The sequence below is a fragment of the Nelumbo lutea genome, chromosome 8 (genome assembly GCF_056320005.1).
Source record: "Nelumbo lutea isolate HS-2025 chromosome 8, American lotus-T2T, whole genome shotgun sequence".
In the NCBI taxonomy this organism is placed as follows: Eukaryota; Viridiplantae; Streptophyta; class Magnoliopsida; order Proteales; family Nelumbonaceae; genus Nelumbo; species Nelumbo lutea.
In genome coordinates, this window is record NC_142691.1 from 23,638,240 (window position 1) to 23,660,379 (window position 22,140).

Consider the following 22,140-nt stretch of genomic DNA (forward strand, 5'->3'; position numbering starts at 1 on the left):
CTATCGGATTTACAAGATGAACAGAAGGTAATATTGGGTTTTAAAAAAAAATTATACATAACGTTTGCCATGGAATATTAGCGGACGCTAACAGTAGAGATAGAACTAGTCAATTGTCAAAAACAATAGTAATACTCTAAGACAATGAGGGTGTTTGGTTTCATTTACGTTTATTGAGTAAACGTTGTCACATAGGCTCCTCATCAACAAAGGCCTCATTATGTGCATCCGTACATATCGATGTTTGCAATGTGGTGTCTAATGGCGCCTATGTGTCATAAACGCCTTCATTAATTGATTTTCTTGGTAAACAATAAGGGTAGAGTTAGTCAATTAGCTAAACCATAAGAGTAATTTAAGAAATTTGCCCTCTCTACAATCATCAAGGTCTCATGGCTTTTGCTAGAGTCATTCCCATTGAGCCTCAATCAACCTTAGTCATTGAAGCTATCGCTCTACTACAAAGCCTCTACTTTGCTATCCTTAGAAATCTCTTTTTTCCCTTGTTGAAGGCGATACTATAGTCTTAATTCAACTCTTGTTGGAGAATTGTTCTCAATCACCTTGGAGTGTTCTCACACTCATTGTGAATTAGAAGAGTCTCTTATCTCACCTCAAAGTCACCTTAGTTACTTGTACCCCTAAATCTTGTAACCGAGCTACTCACAAACTAAGCATCTATTTGACATCGATGTCGTTGCTCTAGAAAACGATGACACATCAGTGCCACATCGGAAAAAATGGTGCTCCAGGAAATGCCTATTTGTTTAGAACTGTTTTTCCATATAAACGGTGCTCCAAGCCACACCTTGGAAATCGAGAAGGCATGGCTTGGAGCAAAGCCAAATTTGGCGTTTCCTAGAGCTGCAGCTCGTTGCTTCCAATAGAGACATGAGGTGGTAGTGACAGAGAGATGACGTGGCACTGGATAATAGGTTCCAGTGATGAAAACATTTCTTGGAGAATTTGTACTAAACAGACCTGAGAAAACATTGTTGTTGCTACAAGAAACGTCCTATTCGATAGCAACATTTCCAAAAAAAAAAAAAAAGACAAAGAAAACGGTGTTGTATTTTCATCATTGATGCCAAACATATAAGTTTCCTCTTATTTCTTCAAACACCTGGTGTGTAATTAAGATCAATTCGTTGAGTAAGTTTGCACAAGGGCTTTTACAAAATAAAAAAAAAAAAACTCCAAACTTTTTATTCCTTTACTCTTCAATGATTTGGTGTAATGAGTGAATTGTAGGCCGGGTGTGGTTGTAGTGCAAATTTATTTAAACAGATGCAAAACTATGATAATTGCAATGTTTCAAATTTTATCTTATTTTCTTTGATTTCAGTACAAATAATTAGAATGGACCTGACCCAAAAGCCTAAACCCGATAGTGCAAATCAGGCTTGAAGCCCGCCCCATGAACAAATCTACAAATAATATAAAATAAGACCTAAAACAGAATAAAGTAAAACCTGATGAGGGGTGATTTGGCCCGACCTATTAATTAGAGGACACGTGGATGTGACCTGCTGACCGGATAGTGACTTGGCATTTTCTGCCACCTCAGTAGGCCAGGTCACCTCGGGTACCTTGGGCACCTTGACCAGGACCAAGGTCCGAGTAGCTTGTGATGGCCCGACTTGCCGAGGCGACACGTAGAAGATTTTTAGAAGTAAGTCGGCTGTCTCCAAGCTTTTCGGGATCATGCCGCACGGCTGTAGGTCTTATCCTCATCCCGCCCGGATCGGACAGACACGATAAGCCTTATCATCTAGCACAAAGTCCACCTCCTGGTGCGGAACAGACTCTTAACAACACAGGCCAAAGATCTTGGAGGTGTTTCATGAGACCTACGACAGCTCACCTATATAAAGGCATCTACCCTAATGACATAAGGTACGCACGATTACTTGCTCACTAGATTACTACCGTATATATACTGACTTAAGCATCAGAGCGACCACACGAAGTGAGTCACCCCGGGTCCTCTGAGTATCCCTTCTCTTGCAGTTTGACCGGCCAACAGAGCAAACCAACATCCGAGCTGCCCGCCAGCTAGGAGCTTTCAGATGGCGCTCCATCAATAACCCAAAACAAAATTTGCATTATTTTCGTTTGAACTCCCATACATTGTTACCAGTAAAAGTACAATTGCGGTGCAACCAAACGTAGCCTTAACCCTTAAAGCTTTCTAAAAAACACGCTTACACCCTACGTCTAATCGCATATTAGATGCAAGGGGATCATACACTTATTTGAGACAAGATGGATCACTACATAATATTCCAGATGTGTGCTGCAAGTGTAAGATGCACGTATAATACACCAATGGCTCATGACACATATCAACGATCTGATAGGTCCTCCTCCGTTAAAGAGTGTAATCTTAACCATCCAAGCTAAATAAAATTCATGGGCCCACATATGTAGTATCACATTTGACTTTGCTTACCTTGCCCGATCAGTTAGGGCAGGTTCATCTTTCAGCTTTCAAATGTCCTTGCATGACTCCAAAACCATTTTATCACCCCAGTTCTGACCTAGCAGGAAATGATCTGTGTAGTCTGGTCGTTGTCTGTTCGGCTCAAATATGGTTGACCCGTTTAGCCCTGATTCTACTTTTGTACCAATCCGGTCCGAAAATATCCGGGTAGGTTTATTTGCATAAAATCAGACCGGTTCTGGGTTCGAAACAAACCCGTTAAAAACGGGTCTCGTGCACGAATTTTCGTAGGGAGGCAAGGAGGAACCGAAAGAAAGTAAAAAAGCAATTAAAAAGTAAAATAATAATAATTGAGATTTGAGATTCTCTCTCTCTCTCTCCCCTTCTCTCTGACTCTCTGTGCCTTCCATGTTGGAGACCTGCAACCGACAAATTTTACAGAAACAAAACCAAAGTCTTATCAGCTTTTCTTTCCACTTTCCAAGTTACACCCCAACACTCTAACTCAAGCGCTCTCTCTGTGTGTGAAACAATTTTGCCTTGAGAAAAACTCAATCTCTCTCATGGTTAAGAGAGACATTTCTGCTGTTTCTTGGATGGATCTGGGATGGTGGGTGCTTTCGGGTGTAATACTGTTTTACAGATATGCCCCTCTTAGTTATGGATTTCTCAGTTTGATGAGATTTGATTTGGTTCATCAATCACCGTGTATATTAATTCGGTTGAGGGGTCTGGACCGTCTGGTATTCCTTAGAACTGTTCTCTGTTACATCATCTACAGTCGTTTAATTTACAATTGAAGAAGAAGACAATTACAGAAGAGTTCAAAAAATATTCTGGGCTCAGAGATTCACAGATTACCAACCTGTAAGTTCTGGGTGGTTTCCGGTTATTTCACAAGTTACAGGAAATATAATAAAATCTCTATAGATGTAGTACAGGGTATGAATGGAAAGGAAAACGAAAGAAAAAGACAGAATTAATGTGGGTTTTTAGTGGAGGAGAAGACCAACTACCTAACCATCCAATTTGAAATCAAAATACTTTATTTAGCAATAACCAACAAGAACAGATCTGCAGTGATTAAGGGTATATTAGTAAATTTAAACTTAATTTTATAAAATTTAATATAAAAAACATCTCATTCAGCCATTCACCTCCATTATCAGAATGAGGCCATCAAATACAAAGTCTAACAAGGTACAAGGCAGCAACTGTAACGCATCAGAAAACAGCAGCCATTCATCTACTGCTTTTTTTCAGCACCCCGTCTCTCTCTCATATTCTCATACTTCCTTTCTTTCTCTCTCTCCTCTCTCTCTCTATTCACCAAAACCCAAGCAAATACACCAAGAAAGAGAAGGGAAAGGGGAGGAGAGACGAAACAAAGAAACAACAGAAGTCACCCAGTCACCCACCCTCCAAAAACAAGGAGTCCACACAAAACAGCCATCCTCTCTTTCAGTCTTTCTCTCTCTTCCTAATGGCCCAGCTGGACCAAAATTTATGTAGAAGAAAAACAAAAAAGAAAGAAGGAAAGATAAAGAGAAGATGGAAGGAAAGAAGGAAAGGTGTCTTCAAACGTATTGCAACCAAACCGCCATAAAAACAACTTCCCTGAAATACCCTTCTGCAACGCCCAAAAAAATCCATCTTCATCACAGCCCAAAAAAATTATTTTTCCGATTTATGTGGGCTTTCTTTCCTGGTTGTCTCGGTCAGAGTTTCAGAGAGAAAAGAGGAAACAAGGAACTTTGCCTCTCTCTCTCTCTCTTTCTACCTCTCTCTCCCCTTTACTTTTATTTCATTGCTTTCTCTCTGTTACCTCTTAACATCTCGACCCTATCTCTTTGTCGGTCTGTATTTAATTCGAGACCCATCTCTTCTTCTTCGAGATTCTTGGTTTCGAGGTTTTCGGTCTAGGGCTGCGTTTTATTTTTGTTCATCTTCTTCTGGGATTTGTTGCGGGAGATGCCATGTTGAAGAAAATGAAGAGGGTGGTTTCAATGGATCCTTCTCCTTCTCCTTCTCCTTCGTATGTTGTTGATGAGGACGCCAGGAGCAGAATGAGGCATCAAAATCTAATGCAAGAGTATGAAGAACTGGTGAAGGTAAATCCTTTTTCTCCTCTTTTTTGTTTATATTTATATCTACGGAGATCTAGGTTTTCTTTCGGATTTGTTCGAGAATTCTCATCTGCTTTATGGGTTTCTTCGATTTTGCGACTTTTTTCCATGTTTTATATTTATTAAGGAAGACTCTGGGGGTTCTCTCGTAATCAGATCGTTTAGGGCTTCCTTCCATTGTTTTTAGATTTTGATCTCTTTTATTTTCTTTGTTTTCCCGAAAAATTCCCTTTTCTGGGTTCTTTTCATAAAAAAATTCGCCTTCTTGTTGAAGAAAAGTTCAGATTTTTTTCTCTGTTCCAATGTTGTTTAAATGATTTGGTTTCTTTGGCAATGCACAGAAGGGTTTCTAACAGTAGGGCTTTTACAGGATGTACAGGCCATGAAGAATAATTTGCAGAGAGCCAAAGAAAGGAAGCTAACCCTGTTAGCTGAAGTCAAGTATGTTGCCTGTTTTAATTTCTGATGGGTTTGCAGAGTTTCTTTTGACAGTTAAAAAATAGGGGAAAGATTTTAATGCTTGGGCCTTGAGTTTTACACTTTACTTCTTCCTTTGATTTCAGGTTCTTGAGGGGAAGATACAAGTATCTGATGAAAAATCAAATTCCAAATCCCCAACAAGAACGTAACCCTGTTCGGATCCAAAATCCAGAAATCCGAAGCGAAATCCTTTCTAAGGAAAGGACTTACAAGCAGAAAGAAGTTGCCTTGAAGAACCCAGCTCCAGTTTTGGATCTGAATCAGATTTCGGTAAATAATTAGAACTTTTGGATTATTTAACTTCAGAATTCCATGAAATATGCTAATTGTTTGATGGGTTTTAGCATGATTTTCTGAATTTTTAATTTGATTATTATGTCTGTTGTAGAGGGGCGAAGATGAAGGAGAATTCCAGGTTGCTTGGGAACCCATGAAAGTGGAGAAGAAGGCAAAGAAGGTAGATGAGCAACCAAACGATCTGAAATTATCAGTATGTAGAGATATGGGGAATGGTTCTAATCGGTCTGGGAAGAGGAAGATTTCATGGCAAGATCAGGTGGCTTTGAGGGTTTAAATTGATCAAATTGTAGAAGTGATCTTCTCTTGGAAGAAAAGGGTGCTTGTCATGCCTTGAAGGTTAATTAACATCCTTTTACAGCTTTTTTTTACCCTTTTACTTTGTAAAGGAATTACAATTGTTAGCATACATGAAAGTTGTGGAAAACGATTCCCATTATTCTGATAGATATGAAGTTGTTCATTCTTCATTGCTTTCTTTGAACTGTAATATATGGGTGAAGGTTAATTAATCACATAGTTCCACACAGTTCAGATTATTACTTGATTAGATTATGTATTTAAATGTTGATCTCTCTGCTATGTTGATGACAACTGTGAATTAAAGGAAGCACCCACTATACACAGGAGTGTCTACTAATCCGGCTATTAAAATTTCTCTTTCCATCCATTATACTTGGAAAATGTTGGGGAAAACAGTTCCAAATGAATTAAGTTACTGCTTGATGTGCTTTTATTGATGGAATAAAAAGGAAAAAATTATGCCCACTATAAAGAAATCATATTATTGTTTGCTGAACATCTCCCCTTGAAGAAGCTTGTTGGAACAGCGCCCAGTTCTAGAGGGAAATACTGAATTTACTGCTTTCTATCGATGGAAATTGTGGAATAAAGAACAAATGACTGTCATTCATTGATTAGGTTACTGTTTATGACTTTTTAAATGAGCATTGTTGAACAACAGTAGCTGTAGCCCCTAATAGGATGAGGCAGATAGACTCTGATGACTCGCGCGATATCTAGTTTTAGTATGTATAAAATTCACGGGTGAATTTTTCTAGACTTTGATCTGTTGAGGGGTTAATATGATGCCTGGTCCTCTCTTTCTTTAATAGTTTTTAGTCAAAATAAATTAAGATGTAATGTAACGTGGCATTTTCAGAAAATCTCTCAACAGTATAGGCTATTTGCCCTCAAACAGTTAAAGTTTTTTCTCTAAGAATGGGATGCCTGAAGTAAGAACTATGTAGGGAAATTGAACTCTTTTCACAACTTTTTCCTCCATTGAAACTTTTTGGCCATGTTTGGTTTGAAAGAAAAGATAGGGAAAGGAAGGAAAAGACAGAGAAATTAATACAAGGTTTGTATAAGTTTCTCTACCTTTCCCTTCATTTTCCTTCAAATCAAACATAACCTTTGTGTACAGAGCCCTCTATTAAGATGGTGTATGGTTCCTTGCAGTTTTATTTGAAATTTAGGCTGTTTGTTTTTGATGGGAAATTCATCTGAAGGATCCTTTTTATGTGATAATCTATGTAAATGTACATCAATAAAATCGATGCATTATTTACATCAGTTGTCGATGGAAAGGTTTACATTGATTTATGCGTAAAAACACTGAAAACAAATGTGTAAATGTAAATGCATGATGGAATTTTGTGGCTCAGTTAGTTGGTATGTATGGTTGTGTTAAATGAATTACCACCTACCTATTACCACCTACCTTTACAAGAGTTTCAATGTGTTGTGTTAAATGAATCCGAATCTCCTATACATGTCTACCCACAGCACACTATCCCCTGCGAATGTAGGAGGATGAGATATTCTCCATGTATGATTGCGATATTATGTGGTTAGATGCGGGCAGAATTCTCATGAACAGGAGATCCAGACTTGTGTTAAATACCCAATAAAAAATGACGTCCCATTTAATTGTAAAATATGTTGAAAAACATATTTCAACATTTTTTCTCATTTTTCAATAGAGTTATTGAAAAAAATATTTATTAAATAAATAGAAAAAGAACTAAACAGCCCCTAAATTAACCGCAATTAAAATTACTTAAACAACTGAAAACACCAAATCGATATGCAGATCCCTATCCTGTATTCTGAAGAATGCCAGGGAAGCTAGTAATTTTGGCAATTGGGCAAGCTAACAATTGTTTGTCCTCCTGTGAGTCGTCACAGTGCTTTGGTTCATATGGCAGAATAGTAATAAACTAATAATTTTGACTTCCTAATATTTTTGTGCGTCCAACGTCATCTGACTTTAAGAAATTTATGACGAGGAGATGGCCTAGCTTGTGATTCTTCGTGCCTATTCAAATCTTTAACCAGAGAGAGAGAGAGAGAGGGTCAATGTCTTTCTTGTGCTTTCTGTAGTTTAAATTATTGTGCTTCTTTTATTACAACTTATAAGTTATAAATTTGGTCTCGAGTCTCCCACTCCGGAAAAGAAGCACTCTGAAAGAGAAAAAGCGGGAGTTTTCTATCCATTTTGAGTGAATGGATTAATGGTGGTCATAAAGACAATGGTGGTGAATTCCTGTTAAGGGGGTGAGCCAAATCATTTGTCTCCTGTTCTCCTCTGGAAGCTGAATTATTGGTTTTCCTTGAGTTGAGGACGTTCAGTTCTCCTGGTCACTTTTCCTTGATTTTTTTTTTCTCTTTTTAATGCAGAGGAACCATTAAAAACATGAAGAGTTACTTAGTCTGGCTTCCCTAGCCAAGATATGGGCTACAGCAGTATCACTTCTGCTTACATGAACTAGATGAAGTACTATGTTGATCATTCCATGTGATGTTTCTTTTGGTTCCTCTAATGCCTTCAAGCACCGATTTTGCATCCGAAAAAAGGATTGCTGAGCCTTAAGCCTCGAATGATTGCCCAGTGTTCAGCTTCGCTTGAGTTGAATGAAATATATTCCTTTTGAACTCAGAAAAATAAAATAAAATAAAACAAAACAAAACAAAAAATGATGCTCGGATATCCTTTGTAATTTATAGTTGTTTCGGCTACACATGAAATGGCAAAATTTGTTATACATGCAGCCAAATATTTGTTGGTCTTCTACTTCCTTAGTCTCATTACATTGACCATATTATTTTGAGAGCTCAGATCTGTTACCCACATCTCTATTCAATAACATGACAATTGAACATTGGGAATATCTCCCTTGTTATTCATGGAGAGATGTTTCCAATACATGGTGATGGTGTTCTGTGGGTATGGATGTAGGTAGCAGCTTGGTGGAGTGAAAATCATGGTTTTCAAAATTTAATAAATAACTTTAATAGTGATAGGTAATTTAGTTTAATATGAGAATTTGATAGGGTGAAAATCATGGTTTTCAAAATCGGTCTGGACCGGTTGATCTGGGAACCAGTCAGGAAACTAGTTTTGTTTCACCCTAAAACCAATTCCTGGACCAAAAACTAGTGATTTGGTCAGTGACCTACTGACCTAGGTGGTCAAACCGTTGACCTGGGCAATGGTTTTTGGCCTTTCAATTATTTTTTATTTTTTAGATCAGAACAGACTGTCGATAGGTAATTTAGTTTAATATGAGAATTTGACAGGGTGAAAATCATGGTTTTCAAAATCGGTCCGGACCGGTTGATCTGGGAACCAGTCCGGAAACTAATTTTGTTTCACCCTAAAACCAATTCCTGGACCAAAAGCTAGTGATTTGGTCAGTGACCTGCTGAACTAGGTGGTCAAACCGTTGACCTGGGCAATGATTTTTGGCCTTTCAATTATTTTTTATTTTTTAGATCAGAACAGACTGTCGATTCAAACCTGATGGTCGAAATGGTTCCATGTCGAATCCGATTTTTATAACCTTGGTGAAAACCAATGTTATCATTGGTATCAGGCAGAAGACCAGAATGTTCATTGGGTCACTGTCGGGCCAGTTAGCCCATTCAAACCATAAAAACCCTCAGTTAATTAGGGAAAAAAAAGACCGCTGGGTCATTAACCACCGGTTCAACCATTCAATCCGGTTGAGAGTGGGGCAAAAACTTTATTCCACACTCCACAGTTCCACCTGCATTAAGCCCATTTGGGAAGAAGCCACTAAAATTAGTTTTACTTTCTCCAAAAAGTTGAGGCTTTCCAGGTTTTTCGTCAAATATAGATTTTAAGCTTTCCATGTGAGCTCCACCTTGCAAAGTCAGAACTCTGAAGCCGCTCCTCCCAAACAGGCACTTAATAAGTTTCACAAATCACAAGCAAAAGTCTTGGGAACACGAAGCTTCTATTACAAGACAAATACCTTAATATGCTGTAAAAAAATATAAGAATTTGTTCCCGTGTTTAAGGGGAAAGTTACATTTTCTTTATGTCATTTACTAAAACACTCCCTATAATTTGCAATCGATTTGCTTACTTAATATACCTTTCAATATTAGAAAATCATAGTTTCTGACTTTAATATCCATTTGAATAAATTTTATCAAAGAAATAAAAATGAAAATATCATTTTTGCCTACACCAGTAATCACTCTATTTTGGTCAATTTTGTTTTTTATATGAAGAAATATTAGGGATACTTTTGAAATAAGCAATCACATTCACACAGGCCTATACCCTTGAACATTTTCCACTTAATTTAGGTGATCATATTACTATTTAGATGGCAAAACAAAGGTCCATTAAATAAACAGGTTGCAAACTATAGGGGTGCTTTAATAAAGGGAAAATTCCCAATAAGTACCTTGTACTTTAGGCCAAGTGCCAATTTAGTACCCAAGCTTTAAAACGCGGCAATCTAGGACTTGAACTTTCAATTTGCAACAATCTAGTACCTAACGTTAATGAACCATCAATTATGTATATTGATGTAACCGTTTCTGGCCACGTATCATTTTTTTTGGCTAAGTACCTTGTCATCTCGTCTGCTCCCAAGTGGCCTGTGACTCAGGGGCTGAAGTGGAGCTCCTTGGCGTAGTGCAACCCAGTTGCTCCCTGCAGGAGGTGATCTAGATACCAGCAGCAGCGAGAACTGAACTGGCTACTTCCTGCTGGAGATGATTTGCTCATCTTTGTAGACGGCGGGAACTGAGGGACCTGCACGAACTGAATCAGAGAACTCGGGAGTGTTTACCCGACGAGGTCACTCCGATGGTTGAGTTAGCACTTAGTGGAGAGCTGAGAATGATATTAGAGAATGAGAGAGCTAGAGAGCAGGGGTGGAGCAGTTGCTGGATTCCCGCTATGATGGGACCTGCTTTCGTGTTAGGTGGGCATAAAGCCACAACTGGTAAGGTTGTCCATTTCTGCCTGACTCGGGGAGTGGGTGAGCTAATATAGTCGTTACAAGCCACAATCCCATGAAATGCGGGGTATGGTGGTGAGCTCCTCGGGGTTGTCAGGTTGGCGCCTGTGTCAGGCGGCCAGCTCATGCCAGGGCCAAGTCGCGCCAGGGCCAGGCCGCGCCAAGGCCAGGCCACCAGGTCTCGCTTGCGCTAGGCCGCGCCTGTGCCAGGCTACGCTTAGTGGGACACCAATTTAGCAAAGGTAAGTTGTTGCCAAAGTAGCCTTGGGTGTCACCTAGTTGTTCTGAGGTGCCAGGCTACATGAGGGTGAGATGCCTGGTGGTGAGCTGATTGTAAGTGGCGAGCTCGAGCTGTTTAGTTGTCAAGAGGCTACACTTAATTGTCATAAGGTGTCAGGTGTCACAATGTCATTGGAGGGCCAAATCCGCCCTCATCATATACCATGTGACTTCATATAAGATTTAAGATTTTTAAAATGTCAAAATTACCCTTAGACACCGTTCATCATCTTCTTTCTCTAAAAAAATGAAAGAGAGGTAAACAACTTCTTCAAGCTCTAGAAAACCTTCAAGCACCAGACCACAAGCATTTTTCACTGGGTTTTCTAATCTAATGTACACCAACCTACCAAAAACATCCAAGCACAACCCTAGTTTCAACGAGTTGATCGAGCATGTCGGACTGGTTGAAGGTGGAGGATTTTTCGTCCTCTGAACGGGACCCGTCACAATCTTTTAAAGAAATATTCTTGTCGTCTCTCTCTAATAAATGGACATCACAGCCCGCATTCGTTCTACTGCCATCTCCTTCTCGCTTTTGCGAGTTGGGACACGAGAGATCAGAAAGAAAATGGCGGAGGACATTGGGAAGGGAGTTTGAGAAAAAAAGCAGAAGAGTTTGGGCTAGGCGCAACTATCAAGGGTTGCTTCTTTCTGAGCTTCTTCGCCTTTAGATAACAAAAAGTGGCCGTTTTCTTGCTGGGCGCGCTAAAGCCAAAATATACACCAAGGTGGCTTCGCATGTTTGGGCGAATACTCGGCCCACCGGGCGAACATGCCGGGCTCCGGCTCCGCGCACCTGCTGACACCTTTCGAAGCACTTTTTAGTATGAACCGAAGCAAGCAACGGAATGGCGCGAATACTGTTGCGCGGCGTTTTCTTGCTGCGTCACGAGTCTACAAGCCTTTCTCATTTCAGTGATCGCTTCAGTAGGGGCCTTTAGTATTTTGATTAGAGTAGGGGTCGCGAGAGAGCAGAGCGTACTGCCCTGCCATAGTCGCAAGTCTGTTTATAGTCGCGACTGTTGTCATAGTCAACAAGGTTGAAGCTTCAGGAAAAAACTTCGAATTGGGAGGGCGATACTCCTGGTGAACTGACCGTACCCCAAACCGACACAGGTAGAGTATACAGGGCGCTTGAGAGAACCATGTCGAAGGAACTCGGAAAAATGACCCTGTAACTTCGGGAGAAGGGGTGCTCTCCTATCTTTTGATTAGGAAAGCGGCACATACCAGGGGGGTAGCAACTGTTTATTAAAAACACATGACTCTGCTAAGTGGTAACACGATGTATAGAGACTGACACCCGCCCGGTGCTGGAAGGTCGAAAGGAGAAGTATTATAAGCTTTGAATGGAAGTCCCGGTAAACAACGACAGTAACTCTAACTGTCCTAAGGTAGCGAAATTCCTTGTTGCATAAGTAGTGACCTGCACGAATGGTGTAACGACTGCCCTGTTGTCTCCAACATGGACCCGGTGAAATTGAATTCTCCGTGAAGATGTGGAGTACCAACGGCTAGACGGTAAGACCCCGTGCACCTTGACTATAGCTTCGCAGTGACAACATTGATCGAATGTGTAGGATAGGTGGGAGGTGGTGACACACAATGACCAATCCTAAAAGACCACTCTTTCGTCTAAGGATGCCTAACCGCCGCACCGATCATTCGGGAGGGGGGGAGGGTGGGACACTGCGAGGTGGGTAGTTTATCTAGGGCGGATGCCTCCTACGGACGACTGTCCGATGTGCAAGGGGTAAACTCGGACTCGGATAGGATAGGATTGTGCGGGCCCTTCGGGTGTCATATTTTGGCCGAGTTCCTCGTACTGTAGTGTTACGGTCTGATGCAGGCTTAGCCTTGCCTATGCTTGGCAGGCTTGCGTTAAGGGACATCACCGTCATTTTTTCCTGTAAGATTTTTGGGAGAATTGATGTCATTTTCAGGCAGACCACCAAAAGCTTAACGTACTCTTTGAAGAGGGGTGGTCGACCTCCTTGGGTGCCTGACCTTGGCACTCTTAGACCATCTTCCCTTGCGGGGCGGCCTTGGTTAATGGCCAGCATGGCTACCAGGGTTCCTCATGGACGCACACATGCTCATGGGGACAGTGCATGGACCGGCACTGCGCTGCCGATACTCAAGGGAGGCTTGGCATGCGAGCCTGGCTCAAGCGTGACCCTTCACCCCGCCAGCCCCTTGCCCAAGCTGATTGAGCTATCCTGTTGCCCCTAGCGCACGGGTGTGTTTCAACCCAGCGGTTGCCTATCATCATGGTACACAGGTGCTCATCATCATCAACATACAGGAGACCCCTCACCTCGGTGCCAAGTCACCTCATCGGCGCACAGTCGCCTTGCATTATGGTAGTCCCCCTTTAGCATGTAAGCGGCGCCTCCCATGGACCGGTCTAAGCCAACCAAGTGCCCCGACCATGCGACTTGAGGTCATGATCCAGTGCTACTGACCTTGGTGGGCCATCTAATTGGGCAACTCCTAGCCTCTAAGCACGTAAAGGCTTGTCCTGGCCTACCTTGGTCTGGACGCCGCACGGGTTTCTTCCGCTGTAGAACTACCCCTGTGACAGTTGGTATCAGAGCAAGCTAGCCAATTGCAGCCGTAGTTGGTGTCAAGCAGATTAGCCCAGAACCAGTTGACGCAGTAATCTCGACAAGCAGCACATTGTGGGGTGCGGTCCCTAGGCACTTCCACCCAGGATCGAACAGATTTCAGATCAGGCCTGGCAAGAGGCCATTCATTGTTCGTGTTCCCATTCCAATGACCCTGAAACAGCTTCCCTTGTAGGGGCAGACACACCGGTTGCTGGGCTCATGCGGGGGTAGACGCGTGAGCCTTTTCTGGAAGGCATATTGTGGCAGTTTGAGTGGGGGATTGGCATGCTTCCTCACAGACTTAGTTGTTGTTCATTTTAGTGAGGTGTTGGGCAGTGCACCTACATCTTGGTTTCACAACAGATGAGCCATTGTTCCGTAGCTTTGTTTGAGGCACTACTAAGGCGGGGACAACAGTCCAAAATTGGTCAGTGTTGACGGTTGGTCAAGGAATATCATTGAAGTGACAGTTTTGCTCAGAATGGTTCCTCAGTTGAAGCCACAATATATTGGAATGATAGGAATGTGGGTACACTAACCGTTGGAGCATGGCGGCCCTACACCGGCAATGCATCGGAGGACATGCTTAGTTCAACAAGGCAGAACACTTGCAGCAGCAACAACTCATCACAAGGCGAGTGCATGTTCGACAACATCATGGGTAAAAGTTGCCACACTTGCACACATTGCGGTTAGGTCTCCTTGAGGCAGCAGAACAGTGGGGCCCCCTCGGAGCAAAGAGGTAGCCCGACTCGAAGAGGCGAAGTGTAGTTTTGAGGGCCAAGAGAGCATAAGCCATGGCTAGGTTTGAGTAACCCGAACCAACGAGGTGAAGTCTGTAGGCTAGCATGGTGAAAGGGTACCCAGGACACATCGCCAACATGAGGAGTAGACCTATCAGCGTGTTCGGTAGCACCACTGAAAAGCTACCTAGAAGACGGTCGAGCCTTGAGGTAAGATGATACATGGGGCAGATCTCCGCGAAACACACACATCCAATTTCTTCAAAGGCCCTTCTTTCACACAGTTCATGGCATATCCATTGCGCGGTTTAAGTAACCTCAACACAGGGGGTGAAGTCTAGGCAGGCCGGCATGGTGAAATGGTTCCGTCCCCATAAATGGACACCAACATAGGCAAGACCCAAGCTAGCTAGACGAGCCCTGGAACTGACAGACAAGTGGATGATGCGGGACACAAACACCCATTCACAAGAAGACCATTGTCGAGGACGACAATGGATTGAGTGGGGGAGCCAGTTACGGTCTAACACAGGCTTAGCCTTGCCTACGCTTGGCAGGTTTACGTTAAGGGACATCACTATCATTTTCGCCTATAAGATTTTTGGGAGAATTGATGTTATCTTCAGGCAGACCACCAAAAGCTTAACGTACTCTTTGAGGAGGGGTGGTCGACCTCCTTGGGTGCTTGACCTTGGCACTCCTAGACCATCTTCCCTTGCGGGGCAGCCTTGGTTAATGGCTAGCATGGCTACCAGGGTTCCTCTTGGGCGCACACATGCTCATGGGGACAGTGCATGGGTCGGCACTGCGTTGCCGATGCTCAAGGGAGGCTTGGCGTGCGGGCCTGGCTCAAGCATGACCCTTCACCTCGCCAGCCCCTTGCCCAAGCTGATTGAGCTATCCCGTTGTCCCTAACGCACGGGTGTGTTTCGGCCCAGCGATTGCCTATCATCATGGCACATGGGTGCCCATCATCATCGGCATACAGGAGACCCCTCACCTCGGTGCCAAGTCACCTCATCGGCGTACAACTGCCTTGCATTATGGTCGTCCCCCTTTAGCACGTAAGCGGCGCCTCCCATGAATCGGTCCGAGCCAGCCGAGTGCCCCGGCCATGCGACTTGAGGTCATGATCCAGAGCTACTGACCTTGGTGGAGCCATCTCATCGAACAACTCCTAGCCTCTAAGCACATAAAGGCTTGTCCTGGCCTACTTTGGCCTGGACGCTACGCGGCCGTAATATTTTGTTACGTTCCACCGCTGTTACGCCAGAAATAAAAGGTTCCACATGAGCAACCGTTCTGCGGCGTGGTGGCAGGACCGCTGGGGGATTGGCTACCGGGTGTAGGTAGGGTCAAATCTGCAGGGGTCATGCAAATACATAGGCCCCTTCCCTTCTGCCGAGTGGTTTAGAAGGCGCTTTCCGATCTACGGTCCCTCGGAGCGAAGGGTTAGGCAGGTAGTACGGGCCCTCTGACTTCCAGCTATGTGCTGTGCGGCTCCCGCGTAGCGAATGAAGGGAAGCTCGAAGCTTTCCAAACCGATTACCGCGGCGGCTTATGTAGTGGTCGGCCAACTAAAGCTCGCTAAGCTTCGCTTCCCTCCCCCCTTACTGAACTTATGTAGTCGTCGGCCTTCTATAAGCGACTTGTCGAGTCTACGAAGCTTTGCTTCTTGTAGTCGTAGTCTTGTAGTCGGCCCGTAATGCCTCCCTTCATTTGCTTGCCTCCTTCCAGCCCAGAATGCATGGCCTCCTGCGCCAAGTCGATCTTTTAGGCCGTCCCGGAAGCTACCTTTTCTACGACGAGTCGCTTCTCCCCTTCTCCACTCTCTCTGGCGGAGAAAGCTCTTCGAGCTTACGGGTGAGCTTACGCTTACTCTCAGCCTCTTTGATTGGTAGGCGGGCGGGCTAAGCCCCCTACTTAAGATTCAAATAGGTAATTGGATTATGTCGTGACGCTTTGGTTAGGCCGAATAGGAACGCCTGCTGCGCCCGTATGGAGCGAAGAAGCTGATATCGCTGTTGCTTTCCGCATGCCAGCTTAAGGACAGAGCGGTATAGGAAAGAGAAATGACTATAAGGAACCAACGATTCTCTCTTCTTAAACAACCTATATCCTCCACACTTAATCAGCATTTGATAGATTATCCAACTCCGAGCAATCTTAGTTATTGGTGGGGGTTCGGTTCGTTAGCTGGTAATTGTTTAGTCATTCAGATAGTGACCGGCGTTTTTTTAGCTATGCATTACACACCTCATGTGGATCTAGCTTTCAACAGTGTAGAACACGTTATGAGAGATGTTGAAGGGGGCTGGTTGCTCCGTTATATGCATGCTAATGGGGCAAGTATGTTTCTCATTGTGGTTCACCTTCATATTTTTCGTGGTCTATATCATGCAAGTTATAGCAGTCCTAGGGAATTGGCAATTGACGCGGGAAGGAACTATAGAATCGCCCTAGTATACTCGTTCACCTCGAAAGGGAGGTTCTCCTTATGATGCTACTGCGTTAGAGCAACAGATTGTGCGCTAGCGCTCAAGCCGTTGCGCTAACGCGCAGCCGGCTTTGCAGCCGCTTGCGCGCGCTTGAATGTTGAGTTCAATGAATGATTTTGCCTAAGGGATTTCTTTCAAAAAAAAAAAAAGAAAAAGTATAAATAATTATATATTTTTCACATGTATAATATATATTGCATTTTATACAGTATAGGAGTATGAATTGATATATATAAAATCACTTTGCCACATGAACATTGATTTTGAACCATGTTATTTTGTTCAAAAAAAATTTTTAAAATCAAATCAGAAACAAAGCCGTTTCAGCCACTAATTTTATGAGTCAAATAGTTTTGGATCCAAAGCCAGACGACGCAAATCCATGTCTGATTCTTGGGTTAACTGGTCCGACTGTCTAATCCGGTCCAATTTTCAAAACCATATAAAAAACTATTGTGTCATTGAGCAGATGAAGCACAAATATAATTACGAAAAGAACACCCCCCTTTTTAATAATACCATTCCTGTCAACTTGTCAAGGTTAACAGCAGAGAATCATTCAAGTTTGAATAGATAAGAGGAGCTGGCGTGGTATATACTTTGGCCCAGTAATACGAGTAAAGTCGTAGGGCCAATCAAGTTTGACGAAATTGACGCGGTGTATGATAATTAGCCCAAACACAAAAGCAGTCAGAGAATCATCAGACATCACCACGGTGGGCCCCTTTGTGGTTGTAGCCCACAAAAGGTGGCCCAATCAATAAAAAACCATAGCCACAAGGCCCACAAGTCCCATCTTCTCAGTAATTTACTTAAAATTTTATTAACAATTAACGTCAAGTCGTTTGATTATTAAGAAATTACAAGCAAAGCCTCCTTCTGGGGCTTCTCTTACTTAAAATTTAAAACTTCAGGAAATATGTACAAGCCCGAATCTTGTAAAATTTGTATCAACGTTATTAATTATTATGTACAGAATATGCTCTAATGGGGCCCAAATCTCCGTGATATACTGAATGGACGCTAGAGATACATTGAAGGCTCAGATGTAGGGATTGATGTGGGATGAGTAATCGCGAATCCCTGCACCCTCCCAGCCCATCCACTCTTCCCACAGGTCCCACTCCGAGTCGCACATTCCCCTCATCGGCTCGTCCTCGTCATAAACGTATGATGATGACTCGTGCAAACTCATGGAGTCCGCTTCCCCCTTCAAAGCGCTCATCACAATCTGCAATAACACATGCACCAACACAGATGGATCATCGACCGTTCATTCCCATCCATCGAATCTAAAGATCATAGAGAGAGAGAGAGAGAGAGCTTGGATCACTTACATCATAGGCTTCGTTGATCTGGTGAAATTGGACCCCACAATTGCTTCCTTTGCATACATCCGGATGATACTGAAAACAGAAGAAAATAACGAGGAGTAAGATTTCAGAAAATCAAAGAAGAAGAACATGAACCAGAAAAGAAGGACCAATGACTGATGAAGCTCGATAAATCCCAAATTGAAATTGGAAAAGAAAGAAACCAACCTTCAAAGCGAGCTGCCTGAAAGCTTTCTTGACCTCCGACTCAGAAGCCCCAGGTTGGATTCTGAGCGTTCTGTACTGTTCCGTCAAGCTGGCCGAGGCTACAGAGGAAGAACAGAGGACTCTCCTCTTTGTCTTCGCATTCTTCCTCAAGCAATCGCTCTGAATCCAAGAGCAGGACCCACCATTCACCAACCCAGCACTAGCAGTAGCCATAGCCATCTCCTTCTGATCTCAAACCACACGAAACCAAAATCAGATCACCAAACCCACCAAACAAACACTCTCAAATTTCAATCTTCCCTCCTCTTCCTCTGGTTTTCCGAATGAATCAATCTATACGCCAAGAAAAATAGGTCCTTCTCCCCTTCTCTCTACTTCCCAGATTTCTGTAATTAATTTGATGTATCCGCTGTGCGCTGTTTGTCTGGTTCCAATGATTCAATATCAAAGTTGCCTGGTTCGACAAGTCATCCATTGTATTTATAAAGAGAAAGCGAGAGGTGGGAAGGGATGGAGAGACGGACGGTGCTTATCCAAAGCTGTTGCTCTGATCGCTCCACGTTTCTATTTCAGTTAAATTTTGGGAGGTAAAATTTAATATGTCCGGAATCATTTGCTGGATCCACGCACGCAGACAGACACGTGGGCTCGTATGGTTTCGCGTGCGAATACACGTAGATCTCTCGTGGATTGTCGTCGTGTGGATGGCAAGGAGACACCGATGCTTCTGGTACTAATTGCTATACTTTTTATTTTTTATTTATCTTTTTGGGTTAAAATATGGATAAGGACGTCAGAATGGATAATTGGATTGGGTGAAAGCCGAGCGCATTGTTCGAGGAATTGCGAGTATAGAGTCTAATAATAGACTGACCACCTGGATTTTAGCCTTTTACTATTATAAGTTATCTTAAATTCTTAATTCCAAATTTATAGCCCTAATAAGTAAGGTTTCGTGTCGGATCTGCCTATCCAGTTGAGTTTGGGTTTATAAGTATAGAACTGTCAATGGGTCGGGTTTAACCCGATAGAATCGAACCGATTATACCAGCCTGGTTCTGAGTTTTGTGTCTCAACTAGAATTGGGTTGGACCGATTTTTGCCATTTAGAACTAGTTAAGACCTGAACCAATTACACAATTAATTCTATATAACGATATTATGTTTTTTTAAATTTTATAATATTTTTATGTTTAACATATAAGCAGTTCACCATTTACTTTTATTTTATTAAAATTTGACCATGATCAAAAGACATGATATCACAAAAATCTATTTGGTAACTAATAAAGTGGTTTTATCAAAATTTACAGGAAACCGGATTAAATCAGTGCAAAACCCATTTTAACAATCATTATAACCTTGCATTGAGAATATCTCTCTATAAAAAACACAGAAGTATAAAAATGTTCCCGATGCAAGGCTGTAAAGACTGTGGGAACATGGGCCTTGCACTGACTGAAGCTGATCTCCATTTACAGGGGTTTTTGATAGGTTAATGCCCTTCGATAATCATATTAATCATATTAATATAAACTTAATTTTTCATTTTAATTAAATTTATATAATAAAAAATGATGTTTCAAGTAATCATATTACAGGTAATTTAATTTATACATACGGACATACCAATTATTTCATATTACAGGTAAGACCTGATCCTCTCAAATTAATTGGTTCGGTCTTGGTTTTTAGTTTTGCATAATTGGGTTAGAACCGGTCCATCTATCCCAAACCATACCCGATTTACGAAACCGGGTCATAATGTGGTCGATTAGTCCTAATAAGACAGTGATAAATAAGCGGGTGGAGTAGGAAAGCGACCCATTTTGGTTATAGGAAGTGAGAAATAAATAATATATGCACGTCCCACGTGTTTTTTAAATGGTAGTTTAATTTGACTTTATCTGCTACATAAATGTCGGTTGTTAGTTATTACTATTTTGATTTTTTATAAGTTTTTTATTTTGTATGTGTAGTAGGCGGAGGCTTTGCTTCTACATTCTCTTATAGAGAACAAGTTTGGTTGACCAGAGAAAACTAACTAACCACCAGAGACCGTTTTTAATTATGGAAGGTTGGTGAAATTTGTATGTGCTTAATATTTTAATTCAAAGGTTGTCTGGGTCAAGATGAATTGGTTGGGGAAAATGGACTGGGCATAGTTAGAAAATTTCAAATATATGAGTAATTAAAAATTGCAAATAAAACAGTGTTTTTTTTTTTAATTATGAGATTAAAAATTTGAGATATTTTTATTTTATATACATTTTAAATTTAAATAATACATTTTTTGTATAAAACATATCAAAATTTTGGGTCTTAATCGATTTCAAAATATCACAATGTATGGATGCATATCTAATGATATGTATTGTTGGACTCAAATATATGAGTAATTTAAACAAATAAAAATTCTAAATAATACATTTTTTTAATCATGGCCCATGGGATTAGAAAACTGAGAAATTTTAATTTTATATACATTTCTAAATTAAAAAATAATTATATTTTTATGCATGTATATATTTAATATGTCATACACATTTTATGTGTAAAACATTTGAAAAATTTTGGGTCTTAACCAAAGTTCAAAATATCAAAATATCACTATATATGTATTCAAATACTGAGATATAGGAGGAAAGGCCATGATTAATATTTAATAATTAATATCCTTCATAAAGATCGAATCAGATGAGCCGGAGGCAAAATCATGTACACCGGGCTGAATTATCTATCATGAGTGAGCACGCCAGTATTCACTATAAACGGCACCCACATTGAACATTAGTGTGTTCACTTGTGATAGATAGCTCAGCCCAATGTGCATGGTTCTTTTCTCCAACCAATCCAATCTCTTAAAATGGACCGATTGAAATCAATGTTTTCAAAATTGGACCGGATTGGAAAAACCGAGAACTGATCACCCATTTTACTCTAGAATTGTCTTTTGGTCAAAACCCGTTGATTTGATCAATAAATCGCTGATTCGGGTGGTTGAACCATTTAATATATTTTAGTTATTTTTTATTTTTTTAATTTATTTTATCAAAATGGGCCATCCATTTAAACCGTTTGATGTTTGAAGTTTGAAAACCGTCCGATTCGTTTTTAAAAACCTTGATTGAAGTCTTAAAACTGACAAATTCAACAGATGCAATAACAAAATGGTACACACCCCACAATTCACACCTTTCTAAGTGTTGTGATTTGTGAATATTCAATTTCTTATTATGACGATGCTTCGAAGAACTACCATCCCATTTTGAGAGCAGCAAGCCTTGTGTTGGTAATTAGAAGCCTGATCAATGAAACTACCAGGAAGGTTCATCGATAATAGAGATATAACAGAATCACAACATCTAGACAATATCTCTTGAAATAGGAGAAGCCTAATTTGTATAATCATTAGCAAATTCCATGAAACTTACTATTGTGGTCCTGAATTTGAATTTTTGAGGGTGATAACTCTGAAAATTATTTGGCTCCTATGCGGACGACATGCATCCGACCAAATACTTTCTTTACACGTTAGACCCAAATAAAAAATAATTGGCTCTTATCTAGTTGGAGAACATGCAATTTTAGGGCTTAAGGGGTTTAAATTTAGGGTTTAGGTATTTGGTTTGAAGGAAAAAAATAGGGAAATGAAGGAAAACATAAAAAATCTACATGAGGCTTGTAAAGGTTTCCTTACATTTCTCTTTCCTTAACTATTTTTTCCTATAAACCAAACACAACCTTAGGATTTAGGGTTAGGGTTTAAGGGTTTCCCTCCCCTCTTTATTCCTGTCATTGTTAATATTGATGTCTGATGTCTTTATAATTACATGCTC

At 41.3% G+C, this 22,140-nt stretch overlaps 2 protein-coding genes across 2 annotated transcripts; one reads left to right on the top strand and one right to left on the bottom strand.

Moving 5' to 3' along the window:
- The first annotated feature begins 3,599 nt into the window (after nucleotides 1-3,599).
- On the top strand, nucleotides 3,600-5,885 carry LOC148843367 (uncharacterized). The gene is made up of 4 exons (XM_088958578.1): nucleotides 3,600-4,554; nucleotides 4,940-5,010; nucleotides 5,133-5,319; nucleotides 5,438-5,885. The coding sequence occupies exons 1-4, from the start codon at nucleotides 4,420-4,422 to the stop codon at nucleotides 5,621-5,623; spliced, it is 579 nt and encodes a 192-aa protein (XP_088814704.1). The 5' UTR covers nucleotides 3,600-4,419; the 3' UTR covers nucleotides 5,624-5,885.
- Nucleotides 5,886-17,557: 11,672 nt separating this feature from the next.
- On the bottom strand, nucleotides 17,558-18,841 carry LOC148843368 (chaperone protein dnaJ 8, chloroplastic-like). Its single transcript, XM_088956584.1, has 3 exons — nucleotides 18,302-18,841; nucleotides 18,098-18,166; nucleotides 17,558-17,991 (listed from the first exon to the last, which is right to left on the bottom strand). Exons 1-3 carry the CDS (start codon nucleotides 18,518-18,520, stop codon nucleotides 17,803-17,805), a joined length of 477 nt encoding a protein of 158 aa, XP_088812710.1. The 5' UTR covers nucleotides 18,521-18,841; the 3' UTR covers nucleotides 17,558-17,802.
- Between the last annotated feature and the right edge of the window lie 3,299 nt (nucleotides 18,842-22,140).

Excerpts from the sequence above, each read along its gene's own strand:
- LOC148843368 (XM_088956584.1), bottom strand. The coding sequence starts at position 18,520 with ATGGCTATGGCTACTGCTAGTGCTGGGTTGGTGAATGGTGGGTCCTGC. Across the intron at positions 18,167-18,301 it reads TCAGGCAGCTCGCTTTGAAG|TATCATCCGGATGTATGCAA; the intron begins GTTGGTTTCTTT and ends TTCTGTTTTCAG. Across the intron at positions 17,992-18,097 it reads AGATCAACGAAGCCTATGAT|ATTGTGATGAGCGCTTTGAA; the intron begins GTAAGTGATCCA and ends GTGTTATTGCAG.
- LOC148843367 (XM_088958578.1), top strand. The coding sequence starts at position 4,420 with ATGTTGAAGAAAATGAAGAGGGTGGTTTCAATGGATCCTTCTCCTTCT. Across the intron at positions 4,555-4,939 it reads AGTATGAAGAACTGGTGAAG|GATGTACAGGCCATGAAGAA; the intron begins GTAAATCCTTTT and ends GGGCTTTTACAG. Across the intron at positions 5,011-5,132 it reads ACCCTGTTAGCTGAAGTCAA|GTTCTTGAGGGGAAGATACA; the intron begins GTATGTTGCCTG and ends CTTTGATTTCAG.